The following is a 24,444-nucleotide window of genomic DNA, read 5'->3' on the forward strand; positions in this document are numbered from 1 at the left end:
CGGAATCCGCGAGATCGAACAACTATATCACATATGTATCTCCCATACAACCGATTTCTTAAACTTTGTCTTAAAAATCGCTGGCTCGCAACCGATTTTGGACCCGTTGTCTATTAGGCAAAGTGGTTCAGAATGATCCCTAGAACATTTATAGCGAACGCGTTTTTATAGAAAAAAATCAACCAGCTATAATTTACATATGTATATAATTTCTTATGTTATCCACTGCAAATACATTTTTATACCCTGAACAGGGTGTATTAAGTTTAGCACAATGCTTGTTAGTAGCTACATAAATTATTAGTTTTTTTCTACCCAACAATCTGTTCATTTGTCAAAACCGCCGATATCAGACCCCTGTAGCATATATGTAGCTGCCACACAAACTGAGCGTTCAAAATCAAGTTCGATAGCTATAGAAAACGGTTTTGACAAAATATCTTCCTGTAATTTACCATATATTTTTGTCCAAGGCGACACTAAAACCTCCTAACAAATTGTTCTGGTCAGACCACTATATAGCTGCCTTACAAACTGGCCGACCACAATCAAAATAAAGATCATCTTATACCCTTTCATGCTATAAGAAATATGCCTGTGAAGGTTATTATAGCATCGGTGCAACCGAAGTTAACGCTGCTGTTTTATTATACTCAATTGATGGCTCGGTTCAGAACATAATTTAATTTTTGCGACTCTGACTACGACAGTATGGTCTAAAGATCGAATTTGGATTTATATCCAAACAAGTACCCTCAACTCAGCAGCATTTCTCAAACAAAATGCTTTGTTTTGTGCAGCTTAATCCACAACTTCGAAACTAGAACTTACGTTAGACTGCTTTTTGATATCCTTAAAATATTTAACACAAAGATGTAAATTTGTAAACGACAAGCCAACATTTAAATTACCTTAACTCTCATAATAGACAAAACAAAACAGTAACTGAAAATAATTCCTGAATTAAAACTCCAATCATATGCTTACATATATTTAACTAATGACCTACACTATTTTTCAAAAAAGATTTTCACTGAAGCTCAATTAAAGTAAACTGAAAATTTCTGGGCCAGCGCTCTACCCACCCTATGTACATACATATGTATGTTATCCTAGACATTTAAAAGATTTATCCTCATACACTTTTGATATAAAAATGACATTTAACAATAATTAAAAGAAAATTGGAAAATTGGAGAATTAATGGAATGATTACCAACCGTTGTTTGTAGTCAGTGGAGTTTAATTTTACTAAACATACACTACTCGCTTTGGGACACATTGCATTCTCACCATACAGCACTGGCTTGCAAATGTTCACCACAAACACATTGCCCTGTCGATCGCGTGTTCTGTAATATAAATTATTTTAGAAAGGCAATTTTCAAAATTATATTCGTTAATTGTAACCTATAATTAAAGTCACTCAACGCAAGCAGATCATAATTGTGTCCATTAACGGGGTCCTGCACACTGCAACCATTTGATTTAACCGTTTCGGGTTCAGGCAAACAGGCATATGGTGTCTCTAATGATATATAGAAGTTACACGCATCGGCGGACTACAAAAAATCACGAAATTTATGTAAACAAAAAATCAATATTAACAGATATAAAATATATATTTATTTGCAGTTCAGCTCACATATGATGTCACTTTCGATTGTTCAGCATCCAATGTGTAGTCACAGCCAAGGTACACAAACAATTTAAACTCGCCATCGCCGCTGGGACACTTGGCGCCATTACTAAATTCAAAGTACATTTTGCCACGCCAATAGTTTAATTGGTGTTGAGTGCCTAAACAATATACATAAAATTTTTAAATTAATTTACTTCTATCAAATGAAGCTGCTTACCGAGCACAAACTCCTGATTGCCCCTCCTAAGGCAAGCAGACGCATTGTTATCACCATTACATGCCCGGCCCAAACTGCCACAAATATTGTACTCGAATGTGTCGTCCTTGTCGCTCTTCACAACCTTTGCAATGTCGGAATGTAAGGCTTTGAGGTTGAATTTCTCCCCATAAACTGGCTCTGTTAACTCGCAGTCATTAGTGGAAAAGATCTGAAACGGCATAATTAGCATTTTTATTCAGTCTTACATTTATTATAAAATATAAACTGAGTAAACCTTGGGATTGCCAGCTGAATGCGAACCATTATTTGTTAAGTACTTACTTTTTCATATTATTTATGCTACAAGCCAAATACCTAAACTCATATTTTGTGAAAACCCTATCTTAACTACATTCATTTAATTAAACCACTTAACCCACTTCTATTTCCATCAATCAAAATCAAATACAAATATTTTTGTTTCGTTTTTTTGCGCAGAACTAACGTTCTTTATTTAAAAAAACAGTTTTTTGCCAAACTTCATTACATTTCATTTCATTTATTTGACAAACTCTATAATTGTTTTGTATTTCAGTATTTAGGTTTGTTGAGTTTTAAAATAATAGTTCCTCATATTCGTTCATTTGCTGATATTACCCTCCTCATTTGCTGAATTATTAAGATCATTATTGGTTTCCGTAGATGTAGCTGCTGCGTTGGCAACATACAATGCTGGATCGATAACTTTGGGGATAGGCTTAATTTCGGTTCCAAGTTCTTTTTCAATTCGGTGCAGATCGAATCTATCCTCGTAGGTTATTAAATTAATTGCAATACCAAGGTGACCAAAACGTCCAGAACGGCCAATTCGATGCAAATAGGTTTCTGCCATTCTCGGAAAATCAAAATTAATAACAACATTTACAGCTTGCACGTCGATACCTCTAGTAAAAAGATCCGAACATACGAGGTTTCTGCACAAGCCTTGTCGGAAATCGTGAAACACACGATTTCTATGAGCCTGGGCCATTTTAGCATGTATATAATAACAACAATAACCAAGTTCCGTTATTTTCTTCGCCAGCAATTCGACACGTTGAGTGGAATTACAAAATATAATAGATTGATTAATTTGTAGCTTCGAAAAGAGCGTATTTAAGCAATGAACTTTTTGGCGTTCTTGAACGAATGCGTAATACTGCGTTACGCCTTTTAAGGTCAGCTCTTCCATCAAATTGATTTCATATGGTTCCCTCAAATGTTTCTCCATGAAATTTTTTACGCTTAACGGAAATGTTGCCGAGAACAGTAGAATTTGAGGGTCTTTCGGCAACTTCATAATTACATGATCCAGCATGCCTTGGAAATCAAGAGACAGCAATTTATCGGCTTCATCTAACACTAGAATTTTGCAATGTGACATATCCGCAACTTTTTTGTCCATTAAATCCAAAATACGTCCGGGAGTGGCAATTATTAACTGTACTTTTTGGTATATGCGAAGTATGTCATCTTTAAGAATCGTACCTCCCGTTGTAACCATAACTCGAATGTCTAGATGTTTTGCGAGTTCAATGCATATTTGCGATGTTTGCAAAGCTAGCTCTCGTGTTGGTACTATCACCAGGGCTTGTATATAATCTTTTCTTGGGTCTATCTGCTCCAAAACGGGAATGCAATACGCTCCGGTTTTACCAGTGCCGTTCTTTGCTCTAGCTAATACATCTTTACCGCTTAAAGCTATTGGTATTGCGGCCTCCTGAATTGGTGATGGACGTTCCCAGCCCTTTTCAAAAATACCCATTAAGAGTTCTCTTTTCAAACAAAATTCTTCAAATTCATTTCCACGAGTATCGGTAACATCACTCGTCTTAAACCGGTTGTCTTTTGGCGGAATCTTAAGCTTTGATTTCCATCCCATGTCATCTTGCGGATTCTTGACCATTTGAAGCGCTTTCATCGCACTCTTTGACCCCAAACTTGCATGCAAATTCGTCGTATTTTCTGTAATCATTTTTCTTCCAATTTAATGTAAAATTCTTTTTTCCGACAACGGTAAATGGTAACTGTTATAAAATATTACTTGATTCCAGATTTTCACCAAAGCCTTCAGAGAACAAAAACTAATACTATCCAAGCAGATAATAAAGAAATGCAAATTGTCTTGTCAAAAATGTAAAACGCATGCAGACAAACAATGTTGCCAGATTTAACTTCAAGAAGTCGTCAATCCTTTGGAAAAGCGCAGTTATTAAGAATTACAGTTAGCAAAAAAGACGATGACTATTAAATTTTCGCATTGTTGTATTTATGTGCAATGGAAAACACCGAAATCCGCTAAAGATGCCACATTTGTGTTAATTAGGTTAACATATTTTCAACAAGACAACGCCATTTTGAATCAAAACAAGAAGATACGTCACAAAGAACAAAGATAAACATGGAATAGAGCAAATTTACAATCGTATAATAGAATGGGGGAAGAGGGACGAAACTGATTGCTTTGAATCAATATACTTTTTGTTGCTATCTTTTTACTTTTCACCGTTGCCACTCGTACGATTTTTTTCAGTTTTGTTGTTTTTTTTATTCCTTTCCCAAATAGCCGTATTCACAACTGCTATCTTGTAACGCACAAACAAAGTTGTATGCCAAAAAAGCTTTTATATTGCGCATATATGAAGCCATAACTACGAACTCAAAGAGTTTATATTATGAAATGTAGATTGTTTTTTGGCTATTTCTATACTAAAACTAAGGATTTTTAATTCGTAAAATATTATATTACACAGTAAATATATATGTATTTACTACTTTTGCAGATTATTTGTTGAAAAAGAAATTTGCTAAATTAATATTGTAATATTCATAAGATATTATTAGTTATAATGTCATCTTCCGTGCATATATATTTATAGAAACTGAAATATTTCAAGTGCGAATTGTAGGAGTTATTTAATTATACAGAACTTCGTGATGTTTTACTCTATATTCAAATCAGTTGCGTTTTTATCAATAAAAGTTTGCAAATACTCCACTTTTACTTATAAACCGAATACGCGAGTAATAAAAGGTTGGATGTAAAAATTTTAACAGCAAGAAAAACACCCAAGTTTAATTATTTTTTAGTCTAAGAATATTCCGCAGAAAATCAAATAATGGTTGAGGAATCTTATAATTTATTACGTTTAAAATTTACATAAGGCATATGGAAGTAAAAAAATCTAAGACATATCTCATTATTTTATGCAACAGGTTAAAGTTAACAGAATTGGGAAGGCGACGCAATTAGTACAAAATTTAAGAATCTAAACTATAAGTTTAATACAAATTTACAAAAATAAAATAGGAAAAATCAGATATAGATGATGTAATGGGATATGATAGTACTCAGAAACTCACGGCTATTAAAAATACTTGCGTAAGATAGGGATGTAGAATCACAGATACAGAAGAGTTTCGGTTAGCATTATCAATTGGGCTTTAAAAAACTCAAAAAAAACTTTAACAGAAATCTCTGATAGCGCTGTTGAGTAATTTACAGATGATTTAATCTACAGCGGGTTTGGAGGTCATGCATCATTAATATCAGCCGATTCGCAGGAGTAGAGTATATGGATTCACAAAAGGGTGTAGCATTTATAGCAACTATTAATTCAAATTATGGTAACCTTCGCTAGTGCATACACAGGTGGCATCATTTTAGAAAACAAAGCGAAAGAGATAAATGGCGAATTGACCAGAAAATAAATTTGCAAAACGATAAGAAAATGAGCAAAATAGTAAACATGAACAAAAACATTATTTGATTTACGACAATAAATTGTTTAAAATATATAATCTAAACTTACCAGTGGGTCATTAGTATCAGCATAACCACTGTCTAACACTATCAAGATCGACACGCAAAATGTTATCACTTGCTTATTCATTGCAGTTTTGTTTATGATATCTGAAACTACTTTAGCTAAGATTATGAAATTCTTAGAATCTGCCGCGACGTCATAAGTATTTATGGATTTAATAACTGACACTTTCTGTTTATCGATTCTCCGGTTGCAAACTTACTGGCGCCTCATAGGCGAGATGTACACGCTTACGAATTTATTGTCAATAGAATCTATCAATTTCTTTCAACAACCTGCTATGTTTTACGCTTTAGAACTTTTCAATGCTATGAATATATCTTTGTCTTATCACAGCTAATAGAAATTCACGATAAGCACTAATAAATCGTGCACCTGATGATTAACACTTTATTTCGTGGCAGTTAACCAATTTTATTTTTTACTCTTAACAATCAGCTGCTTCGGCATAACAAACAAATCCAATTGGAATTATTGAAAATGCAATGCGATAGAGATGGCAAAACAAGCACGTTTTCCGGTCTACTGCACTTTTTATGCAAATAATGTAATAAATATTTCAATACGCATACACATAAATGTACGGATAGGGTACCATTATTTTTATATAGCATTATGTACTTTCTGTGGTGAATAACATATATGTATGTACTGTGTGGTAATAATTATTAACACCTACAAATTTTTGGAAATAGTATATTATTCAAAATTGAATTCGACTATTGCATGTACACAAAATATATTGTTAGCACGGCAACCCTGTATGTTAAGCCGAAACAGCTGTTGCTTGGCGCATTCATAGAAAAGTTTACATTATTTCGTAGCTGATATTATATTTATTTGTACTCATTTTGTAAAGTGTGTTTAATTTACAACGATATGACTGCAAATCCAAATGAAATGGAAATGTTGCGCAAAGCAATAAGATTACTACATTCACCTCATCCAAATTCTGCGGTTGAGCTAAGGTTAATGCTAGATGAAGCTATTAAACAACGTTTTGGCCCTGAGCTTATGATATCGAATAATATGAGCAAAAGTCTAATGGAATTGGAAGCTAACTTTCCAGGTCGTGCCGCCACACCGCCACCTCCGCCAGAACATCCAACGACAATGGATCAGGACCCCACTGTAGATGAAGTTATTAATTTAACTGGTTCTCCTGCGAAGACCATATCCGATTCGCCGGATACTATAATTGACTCTGATGATGGCGCAAATATCGGAGGAGCAATGCTTGGAGGCGGCGATGAGGATGTTAATCTGAAGGAGTTTGGCGATTTAAATTGTGCTGTTTGTGGTGAAATGGTTTTCACTGCTACGAATCGCTTAATCGAATGTTCAAATTGTGGTACACTTTACCACCAAGAATGCCACAAACCACCTATCACTGATGAAGAAGCCTCCGAAGGTCAAGAGCACAATTGGCAATGTGATAATTGTCTTAATAAGCCTTCTACTAGTAAGGCAGCGGGTGTTGTTATTGAAGAACCAATCTCATTAATATCGAAGACAAAGTCATCAGCTACATCTTCGCGTTCCTCATCGACTTCAAACTCGTCCTCTCCTTTCGCAATCATACAGGCAGAAACACCTAGTACATCCACATCAGCTGTTCCATCTGTACAAGTGCCGACAATGTCTACAAGTAGGCATCATCATCATAAAAGCTCCCGGTCTCATAAGGAAGAGCGTCCTTCGTCTAGTAGTTCAAAAACGGTAACATCAAGCAGTGCCGTCAATCCAACTTTCAATGTCGTCAGTGCAAGTGAGAAGAGTTCTTCACATTCGTCAAAGAAGTCATCGTCGCACTCTTCTTCCTCCAGTAAATCATCGTCATCGAAGTCGTCCTCAAAACACCATGACAGTAATAAGCGTAAAGCAAAGTAAACTTTTAAAAATATAATTACATATCCGTTTCATATTATTTCAAATAACAGCATAAGTAAATAAAGTATTTTTTTTTGTAAAAAATGAATTTGTTTATAACTATTTCATTAAATGGAATTACCTTTTTGAGTAGGAAACATTGAAATAAAATAATGAAAAGTGAAAAAAATAAATAAATACATACAAAATTAAAATAGTTTAATGGATGTTCCTTGCCTAAACCCGACTCGTGAGAACGAATAATTTAGTGGCTAAATGAACTGTGTAGTCAGTATTCTCTTACAAAAACTTTATTCAGCGTACAGATCAACGAATTTTATGTATTGGATCCCTTGCCAGGAAAGATACGTCAAAGCGCATCTTATTCAATGGAGGGAACAATTATGAATTTTTAACAAATGAGCAATATATAAGAAACAATTACATACATGTACATATAATTTATAAAAAAAGAATGTATAGGTCTTCTAGTAATACAAATGAAACATTGAATAAGCAACACGAGTTTTTTTATGAAACCGCACGTCTAGATTTTTTAACAGTAACAGCTGGGGTGGGTGGACTGCCGCACGCATCATCACTGGGCAATTTCCGAACTTTCACGCGAGTAACTGGTGTATTCCTTTTATCCCCGGGTGTCTCCTCATTGGAGCGCATTGTTTTAGCACTGTTCTTGGCGGCACTATCACTGTTGGTACTAGCCGCTGCGGCTTTCTTTTTACGTTTTACATTAACAATAACATTTGCGTCCATACTGACATCTAATTCAAAATTGAATTCATAAGTTTTACCGGTACGGGGTACTGGCGTTGTGTTGTCATTAACAACAGTCTTACCATGTCGCGAAGTGGATAACGAAATCGCTGGACTGAAATTTATATTCGCTCTTGTAGCAATAGGAGTGGAACGTGTAGAATGCGAAGTACTTGGCGTGCTGGAACTTTTACCATTGGCAGCATCACGAGGAGTGGTTCGCAATTTCTTTTGCAAAGGTGAATGACGTGTTGCCTTTCTTGGCGAGAAAGACGTCGATCGACGCTTCCGAGCTGGAGTTACTTTTGGTGACAACTTATTGAAAGTTTTCATTTCAGGCGAACGGCGCAAAGTTGGTGTTGCATTGCGAGGAGATGATTTCAAGAGTCTTGAAACACTGTCAATAGTTTTCGGCGAACGTTTTGTCACAGTTTTCAGTTGCTTTTGCGGTGCTTTCTTAACCGGTTTCTTTTCTTCAAATATTACATCATCATCATCGTCGTCACTGGCAAACATTTCCACTGATGTGTCCATGGCCGCTGCCCGCTTTCCTAGCAATTTTCCGCGACCTTTGCTTGTGGAAGGTACAGACTTGTTATTATTGTCACTTATCGTAAAACGTAGATCTCCTGTATTTGATATTTTCATTGCTTTTAAAGCAGTGCTGAATATTTTACGGCATTTTTCATAGTCAGGTTTTTCATTATACTCCAGCTTTGCTACATACTTCATATACTCGGCAATAGGACCTGGAAGAATATTCTAAAGTATTATTTTTAAATTTATTTTCTGAAATATTGTACTAACCTGGAACATCTTTAGAATATAAGGTTTTTAAACAATGCGTTACGTCTGCCATGAAATCTTCTTTGGCTTTCTGAACTTTCACTGGTACCGTTAGTATATTGTCCTTTACCCATGGCAATTGAACGCCGGACCATTCTATGATATTATAACCTAATATTTCGAAGTCTGCACGCATTGTAGCTACACCGAGATGTGCGTCCCGAGAAGTATATTCTATAGTACCGTTATGCATTTTTTTGGGATCAGGTTTAAATTCCTTCGTCGTATAATGTGAGGCTAGGCCATAGTCAACTAAATATGCTTGACTATTGCCTTCTTTGCCGTAGCCTAAGAGTATATTAGCTGCTTTCAAGTCTGCGTGCACGTAACCACACGAGTGTATAAACTCATACACATCCAACATTTGTAACGCCAGTCTGTATATGGTTTCCTCGGGAAAACGTCGTCCATTTGCTAACAAGTGTTTTGAAATATCGCTGCCATATCGTGGCATTACAATAAACCGATGTTTGGTGCCTTTTAGTTCAACTGAACCATTCCCAATCATATATGGCATACCAATGGCCTTAAGGCCACGCTCACGCTGAAATCTCTTAATATCTTCCAATTTGGCGTTGCGCATATAGAAATGCATTTCAACAAACAGTGGACCATTCCCATGTGGCTCCTAAAAACCAAGTGTCATATTAATAATTCGCCATTAATCATACTTCAATAAAATACTTACGCACTTCACAACGTAGTTATAAGTTTTCTCACCAACGCGAGAAGCTGAATAAATTTCTCCAAACCCACCAGTTCCAATGGAAGATCCAATTAACCACTGAGCTTTGGATAAATCGGTGAGAATTGTGCCTTCAGCTATTTTTTCTGGCATCGCATATAACTTATTCCGCTTAGGAGCAGCTCCTTTCTTTTGAACACCACCTCCGGCGGCACCATCTGCTGCTGCTTTTGCTTTAGTTGCTCGAGGCATTTTTTTCGAAACCAAAACTTTATATGTTCCTGTATTCTTTCAAAATGCTAAACTAAAGGCGCCAATTTGTTCAACGATTGTGTTTTCGCACTGTTTGCCTACTTTGTACCAAACCGTTGAATTTCATTGAATTCTATTTTGTTCTTGTTCTTCTTATTTTGTGAGTCGTTTTCGTCAACTTCAAAGGTGATGCCATGTTATTTTAATGATTATTACTCAAAAGAAATAGGGTTTTATAGCATACTTAATGTTTTATGTTTATTGTGGAATATTATATAAAATGTATATGGGATTACAAAATAATAATTAAACACAGTCAATGCTTTTTTTTGTCACGTATATAAAGGCTTTCACATATACCGAAATAGTTTTGTTTTTGTTTAATTCCCACAATAGCCATACTCGTTGCCAGTATTAACAGGATTTTATTCGGCCAAAGTCTATTAACCCCGTTTGAATCGGTCAGTATTAGCCTCAATATTCATTACTTTAAACTTATTATATAGCATTAACAACAAACCATTAATCGTCTATAATTTGAAATACAACACATGCATATATGAAGACAACCCATCAATAGCTAGGTCGTCATTTTTTCATAATTTACAAATATTTGTTGTGAAATGCAACCATGTGGCTGAAGGTGTTCGTTTTGCGCCACGAAGTATTTTGCTTGTGCGAACGCGTCATTCGTGAAAAAAACTTGGTGGTGTTCGGACTTGACGTTCCTGTGTCGAAAGTAATAAGTTGTCGTGCAAGGAAAATTTATGAAAAATTACAAATCGAGTGTTAAATCCATTCCAAGGGTGTTATAGAAATTATTTGGCATTTTCGTTTTACTTGTGAAAAGATTTAGAATATAAAAAATGGTAAATAATGTGAATAGAAAAAATACAACTATTAGAATGCAATGAAAAGCTGGCGTTGGCCAATAGACGTCGTAAATGTGAGTGCGCGTGCAGTAATGTACCGTGGGACATCGTGAAATATTGAGATGAAAAGTAAAATCCGAAATATTAAATTTCGTAAATTTGTGTTGCAAACAAATAAAATAGATGATGTAAATTTAAGATCTTGTCGGACATATTTGTATTCTCTATTTAAATGTTCGTGTTTAACCTCACATTGGCCAGCGTTTTCCGGCGATTTTGGCGCAATTTTCACTTTTGAAAACGTAAAATTATTACATCCATTTTTATATTTTATTTAAGGCTGGTGGTAAAGCAGGTAAAGATTCAGGCAAAGCTAAGGCGAAGGCGGTATCTCGATCAGCACGAGCGGGGCTTCAGGTATGTGATAAATAAAGTACAGACATTGTTCCGCCAGAATAAATTTTCGCGCCTTTTTTTAGGCAGCATATAGAGACTATAATTAAGTTGTTCACCCCCATTGTTGATTAAAAATATATGCTTATATATAATTTTCTGTTACAGTTCCCAGTTGGTCGCATACATCGTCATTTAAAGAGCCGCACAACATCGCATGGCCGCGTTGGTGCAACGGCCGCCGTATATTCTGCTGCAATTCTGGAATACTTGACTGCTGAGGTAAGTTACATATTTTACGGTGGGAAATTCACCCATAGAAATCGATGCGTTATCGCGCCTAATTTTCCCTATATCGCTGCTTAAATGTGCCCATTTAGCGTAGTTTGTGCGCGCGTAGAAAAAGCAAACATTTTCAGATGTGTATGTATTTGTGTGTGCTGTACTCCGCGCGCTGTTTGTAATGTCAACTTGAAGTGGCGTTTTTTAGTGTTTTGTTTTGTGGCGTCATTTGCCCGCCATTTTTGTTTTTTGTTTGTCTTTTTAGTAAATATTATTGAACGACTAAAATGGAAACTAAAACATAACGAAACTGAATTGAATGAACTTTTGTATAGTGATATATTTACATACATATATATTAACCCATTAAAAAAATAAGTTATTAAATGAATTTTTGTATCTTAAGTAAAAAAAAATAATAGTTTATCGCTTCCTTCGTACGTTTGACGATTTGTTTATTTTGTGGTTTTATTCCAAGCCAATTTCTAAATTGTTTACTATTTTTTAGGTGCTGGAATTGGCAGGAAATGCTTCAAAGGATCTTAAAGTCAAACGTATCACGCCGCGTCACTTGCAGTTGGCAATTCGTGGTGACGAAGAATTAGATAGTCTGATTAAAGCAACAATTGCCGGAGGTGGTGTTATTCCACATATTCATAAATCGTTGATTGGCAAAAAGGTAAATTCAAATAAATCAACTTAATTTTGTGTTTGTATGCTAATTAAATAAAATTTATTTCACAGGAGGACAATGTTCAGGACCCACAGAGAAAGAATACTGTAATTCTTTCCCAAGGGTATTAATTCTTATTTTATAATAAAATTTCTTTTTAACAACTTATGATAATTTTCGTATTGTTATACAAGTAATATTAATTATCATATAATTTTTCTTAAACGGAAAGCCTAACTTTAAACAAATATTTTACACGCAAAATAAGAAATTGATGAAAGATAAAATAAATAAATAAAATGTAAAATTGTCGAAATTTAGAGAAGACCAAATACATAGTTTAATCAATAACAAACCCAGAAACGGATTTCATGCCATGCAGAATAATTTATACTAATTTCATGGTAAATATTAAAAGTGTACGGAGATACCCAGGGTTCCCATCTGGGATCTCAAGTTGATTTGTGTCCACATCAGCTGTGTGTCGGGTTGTAAAGGCGGAATGGCTTATGATCTTACCCGCTCTGCAGCTGTTATGGAACTACACACCAGAACTGGGTATCATATAAACATGAACTGCAAACATTTCGGTTGCGCTATGTTAACTGTTTAAATTTCGCCAGAGGAGACGTCAGTCTTGTTTCAATATGTGTACACCGTTCACTATAGACTTAAGAAACATCTACATATATAATATAGACATAGTCAAATCGGCAGTGATCGATTCTGTGACAAAATGGAGTCTGGTTTTCCCATCAAAGTCCGGAGTTATGTGTACATATACAAATGATCTTGACAAGAAGTTGAATGTCAGTTTGTTCGTCTGTCTGTCCGTGTAAGCGATAACTTGGATTGGACCAACGCCACGCTCACAAACGCCGTTAAATGAACATTTTAACCGTGGTTAAAAAAAAGTAAGGAAGGGCTAAGTTCGGGTGCAACCAAACATTTTATACTCTTGCAACTTGCTCGTATTAAAGCCAGGGAAATGCCTTAAGGGGTAAAAACAATCATATAAAGCCAGGCGGATGTTGGAAAATCCCCCCTTACATAGGGGATAGGCTAAGTTTTCGCTTAAATGTATCTATTTTAGGCACAAAGATACACTTATGAGCAAAACACGCTCTCTTATTTTCATTGGTATAACTCAAATTTTGGACGATGTATGCGGTACAAAGTCACTCGGAACTTCGAAAATCTTTATATTAAGTATACTGGGGCTAATGGAAGTATTAGTCCGATTCAACCCATTTTTGTCATAAAGTCATACCATTATAAAAGAAGGATTATCCCTTAATTTCAGTTAGATATGTATGTATGTATATAACACATTGACCGACATTTTCATTCCAAAGTCAACTATAGATACTGGGGTTTCCATATTCGGTATCTGTGGTCTTGAACAGTTTTGGTTGAATTTGGACAATTTTATGTTATAAGGCGGCACGCACTAAAGACATTATTCATGCAAAGTTTTATCCCGTTATATTAATTGCTTCTTGATTTGTGTACTAGAAACGGAACGAATCAAGTGGTATTTAAAAATGTGCTATACGGGAAGTGGGCGTGGCTGTTGTCCGATTTAAAAAAAATGCCACGTACTAAATTTTGTCGAAATCGGTCGGTCGAAATCCTATATCTCGGGATTTCTATAGGGCGATTACGCCTATCTGCGAACTCGTTATTTTTTCTGTACTAAGAATCCACATACCAAGAGTCATCAATCACGCACGGACGGACAGACAGACAGTCAATCGTATTTCAACCGGTGAAATCACCATATTTATTAGAAAATGATGCCGGTGAGAACGTAACCGTCAATGGCGACAGTTATCGCGACTATATGATGCCTGAAATTGAAACTCGGCGACATTTGGCTTCAACAAGTCGGCTCCATTTCCCACACATCGCATCACGCAATTTCTAATTTCACGTTTTGGGCTGGTGATATCACATCTTTAGAGTTTTTCCTGTAGGGATATGCAAAGTCCAAGATCTATGCGGCGAATCCCTCTTCGATTTAGACCTATTCGCTAGTTCCCAATCGAAATAATCGAACGAGTTATCGAAATTTCGGCTCAACGGATGAACCATCTGAGACGTAGATAGGTAATCTTCTAAAAATAAATGCCAAAGAATGTTCTTTCGAATGATAATAAACATTTCAGATTAAATTTGAAGTTTCTGTGTTTCTTCTTTAAAAAAGTAGGGAACCTCGAAATGGATCACCCCTTATTATAGGCCGTAAACTTACATAGTTGTATGTGTTATATGTGATTAGTTATATTATATGTGAGATGTGTCAACCAGAGGATCGAAATTTTTTTATATTAGGAATATGAAGTTTAGACCGAGGTTTGTACAAATTCACAACATATTCAGCGCTAAACCTAATAATTTTCGACTTAATATCATTAAAATATCACACAGTTTGTCTAACCTAAATGGTTAAAAGTGGAGTCTGAGTTTTATTAAGATAGAAATCTGTAATCTTCTTCCTAAGTACTCTCTCGACGAACAAAAACCAAATTCTATAAGTCACTCATTATTCACGTCCTGCTATCTGGTGCAGAGGCATGGACGATAACAACATCTGATGAGTCGATGTTACGACTTTTCAAGAGAAAGGTTCTGCGGAAGATTTATGGTCTTTTGCGCATTGGCCATAGCGAATATCGCATTCGATAGAACGATGAGCTATTTGATATGAGACACATAGTTAAGTGAATTAAGAGACAGCGGCTACTTTCGCAAGGTCATGTTGTCCGAATGGATGAAAACACTCCAGCTCTGAGAGTATTCGACGTAGTAACCGCCAGGAGAAGCAAAGGAAAAGGAAAAAAAAGACCTGGCTACACTTGGAATCTCCAATTGGCGCCAAACAGCGTAATGGAAGAACGACTGGTACGCAGTTGTAAACTCGGCTATAACCGCGTAAGCGTTGTCTACGCCAATAAAGAATAAAAATAAGAAATTGTGAGAATGTCACCGCCTGACATTTGAGAAAACATTTCCGTCCCTAAGTAAGAGATCTTAATGGAATTGGGACCAGCTGACTGGTTACTAAAAAGTACTTTTTTACTTACCCAACATATTGTCTTCGGCTTGGGCACCTATATATGTAAGTATACTTGTGACAACATTTAAAAAATTTATTATTATTTTAAGCTAAAATCTCATAATGCAGATATTTCAGCAAGAACTGGAAGATTTTATACACTAAATATTATAGGCACGTAATTTATAAGCACTTTACAAATATGCTGCATAAAATAGAAGGTTGCTGGATTTTTTACGAATTCAACGACATTTAGCCAAGCAATTGCGGGGTGCTTCTGTGAATGTCGTCACAACGCTCATTCAAATCGGTCTGCAATGAAAAAAGTATAATTAGTGATTGATTGGCAGTACTCATTGGTCAACACTTCGATATTCACCTCATCTAATTCCAAGCAAGCTCCCCATTCTATCAAAGTGATGCGATGATCTTTATTCGAGTCACATGACTCTAAGAATGGTGCAATACATTGCTCCAGGCTGACCAATGGTGCACGGATGGGGAAAAGCTCGTGACGCGATACCGAGCGGTCAGTATCACCATCTAAATCACACCATTTCCAAACGGCAGCGTTGGCCCAACGACGAGTCATATTCGTCTCAGCTTCCAATTCCATTTGCATGTAATGTTCGGTGAGTTCGTCACGTTCGGCCAAATCACGCATCACGTTGAAAAGCCAATCGCGCATACGACGCGGGAAGTCCTTCATGTCCTCCTCCGAGCAAGTTTTGTGTTCGTGACAAGGACCGTAGTAGTCGATGTGAACGTGACTATTTTCGGGGTTCAAGCAGCCGGGTGCATTGGTGGCGCAAAGACATCTCTGACGATAGACAGCGCAATCCGAGAGCCAGGTTTCATTACGATTGGTGCAAACGTGACGACGTGCTTCCGGCTCCTCAGGACACTCGGGTATGCATACACATTTGGCTTCAGTGCCATGCACTTGGCACACACGACCGGCACCGCAATGCATCTTCTCACATGGATCAACTAGATTAAAAGTATGTATGTAAATACGAACTCCTTTAAAACAAAAACAAATATAGACAGAGCAGTAACGTACTTTCAACGACCGGATTCAAAATGTTGTTCTGTTGATCTACGGCCTCAGCTGCCAGTTGAGCAGCGATCTCGTTTTCACGTTCCAAGTCCTTGTTCTATAATCAAAAACATGTCTTTGTGTTGAGTGGTAAATTTCTTTTTATCCCATCGTATTTACCGAATTCTTTTGCTCGAATTGGCGCAACAACTCCTCTGCACTCTCGTCGAAGTCTTCCTCGATCAAATCATCCAAATTGAATTCGTCCAAATCATCGGCAAATACTTGCATCGTGCAGAGCAAGCCTGCCAAAAGCAGTAGTAGCAACTTCATGGTTGCGTAAGCTGAGTCTGCGTCTCGTCACAGCTGAAACAAAAAAATACAAAATGTGAACCTTCTCGTTGCGCTGCTGAACTGAGTTTATTCGAAAAATTCGTCTAAAATGCTGTGAGAGTGGGTTTGAATTGCGACAGCGCTAGAAATAAGGCGAGCAGATAAGCCGAGTTTGTAAAAAACAACAACAAGTACACAGGCGTCGCAAAGGTTTCGTGCGTTTGTTGTTATGTTGGGGGATGACCTCGTCCAGCGATTGTGACTTTTTTCTTCAATTCTTTTCTAGCGCTATCAGTCTTCCGAGCTGCTTTAATTTATATTTTTAGTAAGCTTAGACATAAGTCACCAAATGGGCTTTATTGGCGATTTTATATATGTACAAATAGTGATATGAGTTATCAAAAACAACGGAATAATAATTAAATTCGTATAACATCGAGCCTTGAATAAAAAAGAGGAAGGAATGTGGCGTCATGCCGACCGCTTGCTTTATTTTTTCGTCCATTTCACAAAAAGAAGTCTGAATACTAGTTTTGTATATACCATATATTACTCTAATTATACCCAGAACAGGGTATATTATATTTGGCACGAGGTTAGTTACACCCAAATGGAAAAATCGGAGACCTTACGAAGTATATACATATATAGTTGATTTAGTCATGACCGATTGCATTGATACGCAAAATAGTTTCAACATGACGTTTTCCGCCTAAGAAGCTGCGCATTTGTCGGAACCGCACCGTAACATACTACTATACAACCTGATCGGTTATACTTCACTAAATTCCGCACGGATTATTGCCCATAGGACTTACGCGGTACTAGCTGAGTTTACAACAGCTGGTTCGAAGATAGACGAAATTATCTACGATTCGAAGCAACACTACATTCACCGAATAACTTGTGCAGATCGGATCACTAAAACCTAAAGCTGCCATACAAACTGATCGCTTAAAACCCAATCCTTGTAAGGAAAACTTTTTTTATTCGACAGATATCTCCATGAAATTTGGTAAAAATTTTTGTTCAAGACAACAATACAATCTCCGAATCGACTTTTCAGGTCGGATCACTAAAACCTAAAGCTGTCATACAAACTAATCGATCAAAATCCAGTTATTTTATTGGAAGCTTTTTAACTTGACGAGTTATCTTCCTGACATTGGGAATAAATTATTTTCTAAGGTAACGCTACGATGTTGAAACATACTCGTATTGTCCGGTTAGGTTGTCAGGATTAGATATGGATATATTTTACGTAAAAAATCAGTATTTTGTAAAAAATATATGTAACTTTGAAGGTTATTAAAGCTTCGGTGCAACCGAACGTTTTTTCTTGTTTTAAGCTGGCTTGGCTGAGGCTCTACAAAATTTTTAATGTCAGTCTCGTCTGTTGAAAACAGACTTGAAAGCTTTTAACTTCAGAACTTAAGACTTTACCAAAGTTATATCCTTACAAAGATGACCTTTCTAACTAAGGTGCTTGAAGCTAATTAGGGATGCTACCAAATCCTATGAGAGGACGCTTTGAAAACAATGTCAAGTTCTTTCAGGTGTTAATAACTTAAAAGATAGCATTATCAACTTTGACTATAAGTATGTATGTATGTATGTATGTATAGTGATTCCATTTTGCAATGTTAATAAATTTACACAGACATTTAATTAATATAGTAATAGTATTTAAGATGTAAGCTGGTGTAAAAACAAAAACACACCAACCTCTTCTTCTTCAATCAGCGAGTGCGGACTTATCGCCTCGACTTATCACCAACTTCCGTTTGTGTTTCAAAGCGCCGCATATTCGTAATTATGTCAAGACAAACAAGCAGGCGCTTGAGTGTGAATAAATAAATGAATATATAAAGTTTATATACAAAGAATAACACTGTACTGTTGATCATTTAAAACCATGTCATTTCTTTTATTTTTTTAAATTTCAATTACGCTCTAAAAACTTTTGTCGATTCGAAACAATTTATTTTTTCCGAGACATGCTATCAACAGGTGCTAAATTCAAAAACTTAAGCTAACAAAGAGATTAACGATTCATCCCGCAAATTGATTCTCTCTCTCTTTATCCAAACTGGTGCTACACAGCCATTGTAAGACCAATTCTGCACGGTGCAGCAGTATGGCAGACAGGCGTACGGAAATCCTCCTACCGGAAGCTAATGGAAAGAGGTCAGAGGCTCGCTGAGCTGTGCATAACGGTAGCTTTAAGAACAACTTCAACGGCGGCTCTTGAACTAGTACCAAACCTGCGACCTATAGACCTTTTCGTTGAAAATCGCAGCAAAATTGGCGGGGAGAATTTACATATAGAACCTTCGGGCATAGTTCGGTGGGTAATGGCGGTTTGGCAAACAACGATTAATATGATTCTACTTTTAAACTCGAAAGAAGGTTCAAAATGAACATATAATAATATGGTTGGCGTAAAGATATTTTAGCTGCGCGCTCCACTCTAAACTTTTATACGGATGGATGGCTCTAAAATGGAGGATGGAGTATACTGTCAAAAGTTAGGCATAAGAGCCATAAAGGGCAGCAGTTGAAAGTGTTCTCAGAAGCAAGCAACTTCTCTTCTACTGTGTACCAGGTCACAAAGGCATCGAGGGCAATGAAATAGTTGACGAGATTGCCAAGAATGGTGTACGGCAAAGGTCATGTGCAAAACGGTAGATCGGAAGTTCACAAAATTCCTATTGGCACTAGATAGAAGAGACTGTAAGAGCATGATCGGTATAATGACTGAGGCTGACAGATCGAGAAGTCTGCAAAAAATTTCTAGAGCAACGCACCAGGGAAACAGTGGAGCAGCTCTTGTGCGCTTGTCCCGCATTGGCAAGACTACGCTGTAAATATTCGCGGTCACGGTATGATACACTGGAAGAGGTATCGATAGCAAGGTCATAAAGTCTGCTAAAATTCGCGTCAAGCGCAGGCATTCTAAAGAATGACTACTCGTCATGGATGTAGTAACTAAACTCCTCTGTTATCGCAAAGGCCCAAAACTGGTCTATGCGTGGCTCATTGGCCTACCAGACTAACCTAACCTAACCTAACATAACCTTTATTCAAACTCTCGCATGTAGAAATGCGGCCGAAAGCGGTTTGAATTGAATATAAGAGTGTTGTACTACATATATTTCAGTTATTTCTATGAATATTGGAATTTAAATGAAATTCTTAGATTGATTTCATAGACCATAATGCTAAAAAGGGAATTTCATCTGTAATTACTTCAGCTTTTTCAGCAGGAAATTTGAAATCTACCACGTGGCCCCGAACTGCATCTGGTAACTAGTTACATGTACCTACACACATACACACATAGGAGTATGTATGTAGCTCTGAACATCCAATACAACCTAGTGGTGTTTCCGGTTTACCAACTGACTTCAGCGTTGAATATGAAATCTTGCAAAATACAATATATCACATATAGTACATATATAATGTGTGTATGTATGTATGTATAATTATACACTGAAACTGCTTCATCCTTTACTTTTTCTCTTTGCAGTCGAAATTATTAGATTTGCTTGCTGAATTAATTGAAAGCGATCGATACTGCAGACGGTCCATTTTATGTGTTTATATTTCATACACATACACATACATATATGTGCTCACAAGTATATAAGAACATATACATATATGTTCCAGTGATATATACATATGTATATAAGTTCATAGAAACAACGTTGGTTGGCGCTCTTTTCATGATTTTTGATTTGTCCATGTGCGGTTTTCTACAGTTTCTCTGTTTTCATGCAGCTTTAATTGATATAATTCGCCTACGACGCTCACATGGACAACATATGCTAGCACTTATGGAATATAACTACACATGTACATCAGATATTTTATATACACTGCCATATATACTATGCATGCAAAAATATTAATATTATAACAACAAATCGCTCACATATTGAATTATTGGCCTTGGTAAGTGTGTGTATGTGCGAACGTGCCAATTTCTTTCGATTTTATACGGATGTATATTTAGGTTTATGGACCATACAATAACAGCCGAGCTCTCCAGAATAAATAAATGTCAAAGTATTGAAAACACTTTGTAGTTTTAAATTTATATATACATACAACTGCGCCTTTATACATATGTACATACATACATATATGTGTATGAGCACACAAAAAATATTAATGAATATGCCATCAATTTATTAAATCAAATTTATACATAAGTATATACCCTTTACTGCTATTAAAGAGCTTTAGGAAAGTCAAAAGCAACGTCTTTAACTCTATTTTAGGTGGCAGGAACCATCTCAAATATAATAAGATCTATAGCCATTAACACTCAGGCATCAGAACATTTTAAGCATTGGATTAACTAAATAAAAATTTAAATTACGTGTCGAAAATATTTATCAATCAAAAACGGTATATTTAAAGCTTTTAATGAGAAAGCAGGAACTAAACTATTCGACTGTTTTGATGTCTACTTTTTAGACCCTCTTTACAGCAGCTGTTCTATGCTACCAGAATTGGCGGTATTATTCGACCAATGCCTGTTATTTTGATGATCCAGCAACTTTTGATCGGTAATTACTTAAGACAAGCATTAGTTTGTTTGAAAATTTTAGAAAAAAATTGTGTTTGAACAGGCCTTAACTTAAGGAGTTATATTCGCTTGTAAATTTCAAAAAGTCTATTTTTTTGTTATATTGAATGTAAATACATATATTTAGTACGTATATTTTAGAATATTCCTCGAAAATTATAAGCTGATCCGACTCTGTTGCCGCGAAAATTGAGAGTGACTATTGCGCAGCTTCGTTCTGGATACTGTAGCAGGTCCTACTTATCCAGATTCGACCCTGACATATCTAATATATGCCCTGGTAACCACGGGCCTGCCATTGGACGACCTCGGTGACAAATTATCTAATCCTTCTAAAGGAATACGATTTTTGACAATAATTAATATTCTTGAGCGACTCTAATTCTTAAAATTTTTCACAAAAAAAGTCTTTTTGACAAACATCAAAATTTTGACTAATTCTTCAATGATTATCATATGTATCATTACTATTATACATACATTTCTAGTTACAATATTTTTGTTTTGGATAAGTGTTAAAATCCTCCTGTCAGTCAGACATTTATTTTCGCAAGTCCTTCTGGATATCGGCTTTGGGATAAAGATAATTTAATAGTTTTTGGTGATTATTTAAGTAAATGTTCATTATTTTGAGTTATCCATTAAATAAAATGTCTTCTAAAAAACTCAAAAATCGGAGATTTCACGAAGAAAACCGGCTACCAGTGATAATTGTAGTAAATTGTTGGAGAAAAAATCTGCAAAACATTGCTGCGAAGCACCGAGCTCTGTGAGTACTTTGGGCCGATCCAGACAGGGTTAGATCGCCGAAATGACAGCCCTTGGTCGGATGAAATCCGAGTCAATTCCGATGCGTATAACCGGCTGTCGTGGGAATTGGAATTGGGAATTTAGCTCAACCAACCCAGACCAACCCTATTCATTTAACACCCTTTTCCCTTTGGTCCGACCTCGTTGAAACAGCACGTTTCATGGGCCTCCCGTTAGATGACGTCGACGACAACACAGATAACCTTTACCATCCTAACGGGGATTGAGAAATCGTTATAACAACAACAACAACAGTACTTCGGGCCCGACAGTAATTGTCCCCGATTTCCTCGCTCTTTCCTTCGCTGTCTATACGACTTGAGCCATATTCAAAATATGGATCTATTGATTATTTAGACACACTATACTTTAAAGACCGTTGTCCCACTTTTTTAGTCACTCAAATCTTTAAACGCGTTTTTCTCGAAACTGTGAAAGTCGAGAACTACTCAATATTAATGAAATTTTACACAGTTCTTTGAGTTACAGTTCTTAAAGACTTAGTCGAAGGATTTTTTTTTCGATTATGACTCTTTGCAAAAAAAATGTCGCGAAATGTCTGCCAAAAATCCAATTTGAGTTTTTTTTTCCTTCGTCAAAGATCTAAGTTAAAGTTTTAACTAAAATACGGATTTTCACAATTTAAATGATTCCGCAAGGAGTTAACCTGCCAACGCAGACGCATCTTTTCACAATATACGTATATATTTTTTTTTCTAAAAATTTCAGAATTTGAAATCAGTATGTTTGTAACAATAAAAAATGCTAATAAAATTTTAAATTTTTATGTGAACAAAAAATTGTTGAAAAAATACTTTTTTGTCCGAGGAAACCCAGTTAGTTTTTGGAGAGCATTTTTGATCTTTTTAATTACTTTTCTATTTGTTTTTTTACGGTTAATTTGTCCACATTGTTGAAATACGCAATGACATGTCTTCTTGGTTCTCATTTCTTGTAGTGAAATACAATCCTTTTTGAACGATGATTTCACTACAATGCAATGCATTGTCGGTGTAGGCTTGCATATAAAAGAATTTATGCACCGATGACCACATATGTAAGTAACTGATGCCTACATACAGAAAATTATGCATATGCAAATACATGCATGCACATACAGTGAAACCCCGCTATATGAATTATATAGAATTAAAAAATTTTGGCAGAGTTACATATGTATGTACTTATACATATGTATGAAGGTTTGTTTTGTTTTACATTTCATTCGGTTAATTTTTTTGTTTTTTAAGCTACTTTTTCAAGAATATTGTTTTCATTGTTTTTTTATAACGATATTCCACGCACTTGAAGTAGATCTGCAGATTCAAAATACATAAAGCGCGCGAATGCAGAATCTGCATCACACCGAAACGCAGCAAATTGCACGACGCTGTTTAATCTCATTTCACACAAACGCACACACACAAAAATAAAAATTAAAGCGCTAATAATCAAAAAGGATGTTCTAGTTAAAACAATTGCAAGTTCTCCATGTTTTATTTATGCACATACATACATACATACACAAGTAACTATTTCATTTACTTACATGACTGCTAAAAATAAATTGTCGAGAAGAAACGCAATAAAAGTGCAATGGAATATAGCGCTGCCTTTTTTTAAGATTTCTAATAGTTAGTTTCTTTCAACAAAACGATCTAAACGCCTCGAGCACCACCAAACAACTGACTTACTGATCGGACAATGAAAATAATCTGTGCCACATATATGTATATGTGTGCCACCAAGCCGAAAGTGCCTCCGACTGTTCGTATACACAAATTCCAGGCACAGTTGTGGAATTATAGGAAATAAACAGAATTTTCCTCACTGCAAACGTTTAGCGCTTTAAAGTGTGAGTGTATACAACCGTTATATACGGAGATGCTGGCGCAGATTGCACTTGTCATGAGCTACAAGCATCTACTCTCCGCAGTGTATGTATGCGGCACCGCAAATGTTCTACAAAACTAAAAATGCCAGCAAAGCATAAAGTGCTGAATGGTTTTTAACTCATTACTGATGAGAGATGATAGAACTATGTTTGGCCATTATTTTTATGCCCTGAACAGAGTATAATAGGTTTGCTAAAGGATTGGAAATGTAAGAGATCCCTTATAATTTGCATAGGAATGATCAGCATGACGGGTTGCGCCATGACTTAGCCATGTCCGCCTATACATACGCAAAATAGCCCCAGAATATTTGAGATATCCATCTGAAATTGCGCATACCTTCTTTTCTTCCTAAG

At 36.0% G+C, this 24,444-nt stretch overlaps 6 protein-coding genes across 9 annotated transcripts in view; 2 read left to right on the forward strand and 4 right to left on the reverse strand.

Moving 5' to 3' along the window:
- LOC120778535 (cation-independent mannose-6-phosphate receptor) overlaps positions 1-6,187 on the reverse strand; it is a 152,468-nt gene extending 146,281 nt beyond the window's left edge. For both annotated transcript variants that reach the window (XM_040110381.1, XM_040110390.1), the window contains exons 1-5: positions 5,693-6,187; positions 1,860-2,070; positions 1,646-1,800; positions 1,411-1,562; positions 1,221-1,352 (exon numbers count right to left, since the gene is read on the reverse strand). In XM_040110381.1, the coding sequence (XP_039966315.1) occupies positions 1,221-1,352; positions 1,411-1,562; positions 1,646-1,800; positions 1,860-2,070; positions 5,693-5,773 (731 nt within the window). In that variant the 5' untranslated portion in view covers positions 5,774-6,187. The remainder of the gene's footprint in view (positions 1-1,220; positions 1,353-1,410; positions 1,563-1,645; positions 1,801-1,859; positions 2,071-5,692) is intronic.
- Positions 2,368-4,042, reverse strand: LOC120778549 (ATP-dependent RNA helicase me31b). Its single transcript, XM_040110402.1, has one exon. The coding sequence runs from the start codon at positions 3,853-3,855 to the stop codon at positions 2,482-2,484; it is 1,374 nt and encodes a 457-aa protein (XP_039966336.1). The 5' UTR covers positions 3,856-4,042; the 3' UTR covers positions 2,368-2,481.
- Positions 6,188-6,498: 311 nt separating the features above from the next.
- LOC120766718 (integrator complex subunit 12) lies at positions 6,499-7,651 on the forward strand. The gene has a single exon (XM_040092365.1). The coding sequence runs from the start codon at positions 6,587-6,589 to the stop codon at positions 7,595-7,597; it is 1,011 nt and encodes a 336-aa protein (XP_039948299.1). The 5' UTR covers positions 6,499-6,586; the 3' UTR covers positions 7,598-7,651.
- Positions 7,652-7,871: 220 nt separating this feature from the next.
- Positions 7,872-10,241, reverse strand: LOC120782749 (nucleosomal histone kinase 1). Of its 2 annotated transcripts, XM_040115194.1 has the most exons (4): positions 9,885-10,241; positions 9,158-9,824; positions 8,434-9,099; positions 7,872-8,358 (listed from the first exon to the last, which is right to left on the reverse strand). In XM_040115194.1, the coding sequence occupies exons 1-4, from the start codon at positions 10,131-10,133 to the stop codon at positions 8,108-8,110; spliced, it is 1,833 nt and encodes a 610-aa protein (XP_039971128.1). In that variant the 5' UTR covers positions 10,134-10,241; the 3' UTR covers positions 7,872-8,107. The 2 variants fall into 2 exon arrangements, with proteins under 2 accessions (XP_039971128.1, XP_039971127.1); XM_040115193.1 differs by having other exon boundaries at positions 7,872-9,099; positions 9,885-10,240.
- A 582-nt stretch (positions 10,242-10,823) lies between these two features.
- Positions 10,824-12,503, forward strand: LOC120766675 (histone H2A.v). Its single transcript, XM_040092315.1, has 5 exons — positions 10,824-11,002; positions 11,345-11,422; positions 11,567-11,680; positions 12,189-12,359; positions 12,425-12,503. Exons 1-5 carry the CDS (start codon positions 11,000-11,002, stop codon positions 12,482-12,484), a joined length of 426 nt encoding a protein of 141 aa, XP_039948249.1. The 5' UTR covers positions 10,824-10,999; the 3' UTR covers positions 12,485-12,503.
- A 2,978-nt stretch (positions 12,504-15,481) lies between these two features.
- Positions 15,482-23,887, reverse strand: LOC120782755 (SPARC). 2 transcript variants are annotated; one of them, XM_040115206.1, is made up of 6 exons: positions 23,743-23,887; positions 20,033-20,209; positions 16,631-16,816; positions 16,475-16,568; positions 15,791-16,401; positions 15,482-15,723 (listed from the first exon to the last, which is right to left on the reverse strand). In XM_040115206.1, exons 3-6 carry the CDS (start codon positions 16,781-16,783, stop codon positions 15,664-15,666), a joined length of 918 nt encoding a protein of 305 aa, XP_039971140.1. In that variant the 5' UTR covers positions 16,784-16,816; positions 20,033-20,209; positions 23,743-23,887; the 3' UTR covers positions 15,482-15,663. The 2 variants fall into 2 exon arrangements, with proteins under 2 accessions (XP_039971140.1, XP_039971139.1); XM_040115205.1 differs by lacking the exon at positions 20,033-20,209.
- Positions 23,888-24,444: the final 557 nt, after the last annotated feature.

Source organism: Bactrocera tryoni, chromosome 1, assembly GCF_016617805.1.
Source record: "Bactrocera tryoni isolate S06 chromosome 1, CSIRO_BtryS06_freeze2, whole genome shotgun sequence".
NCBI classification, from domain to species: Eukaryota; Metazoa; Arthropoda; class Insecta; order Diptera; family Tephritidae; genus Bactrocera; species Bactrocera tryoni.

What these genes read in the sequence shown, in the direction of transcription:
- LOC120778549 (XM_040110402.1), bottom strand. Translation starts at nt 3,855, where the DNA reads ATGATTACAGAAAATACGACGAATTTGCATGCAAGTTTGGGGTCAAAG.
- LOC120766718 (XM_040092365.1), top strand. Translation starts at nt 6,587, where the DNA reads ATGACTGCAAATCCAAATGAAATGGAAATGTTGCGCAAAGCAATAAGA.
- LOC120782749 (XM_040115193.1), bottom strand. Translation starts at nt 10,133, where the DNA reads ATGCCTCGAGCAACTAAAGCAAAAGCAGCAGCAGATGGTGCCGCCGGA. An exon ending in ATAACTACGTTGTGAAGTGC is followed by an intron (nt 9,825 to 9,884) that starts GTAAGTATTTTA and finishes CTTGGTTTTTAG; the next exon opens with GAGCCACATGGGAATGGTCC. An exon ending in ATATTCTAAAGATGTTCCAG is followed by an intron (nt 9,100 to 9,157) that starts GTTAGTACAATA and finishes ATATTCTTCCAG; the next exon opens with GTCCTATTGCCGAGTATATG.
- LOC120766675 (XM_040092315.1), top strand. An exon ending in CAGCACGAGCGGGGCTTCAG is followed by an intron (nt 11,423 to 11,566) that starts GTATGTGATAAA and finishes TTTCTGTTACAG; the next exon opens with TTCCCAGTTGGTCGCATACA. An exon ending in TGGAATACTTGACTGCTGAG is followed by an intron (nt 11,681 to 12,188) that starts GTAAGTTACATA and finishes ACTATTTTTTAG; the next exon opens with GTGCTGGAATTGGCAGGAAA.
- LOC120782755 (XM_040115205.1), bottom strand. Translation starts at nt 16,783, where the DNA reads ATGAAGTTGCTACTACTGCTTTTGGCAGGCTTGCTCTGCACGATGCAA. An exon ending in AATTCGAGCAAAAGAATTCG is followed by an intron (nt 16,569 to 16,630) that starts GTAAATACGATG and finishes TTTTGATTATAG; the next exon opens with AACAAGGACTTGGAACGTGA. An exon ending in TTTGAATCCGGTCGTTGAAA is followed by an intron (nt 16,402 to 16,474) that starts GTACGTTACTGC and finishes CTTTTAATCTAG; the next exon opens with TTGATCCATGTGAGAAGATG.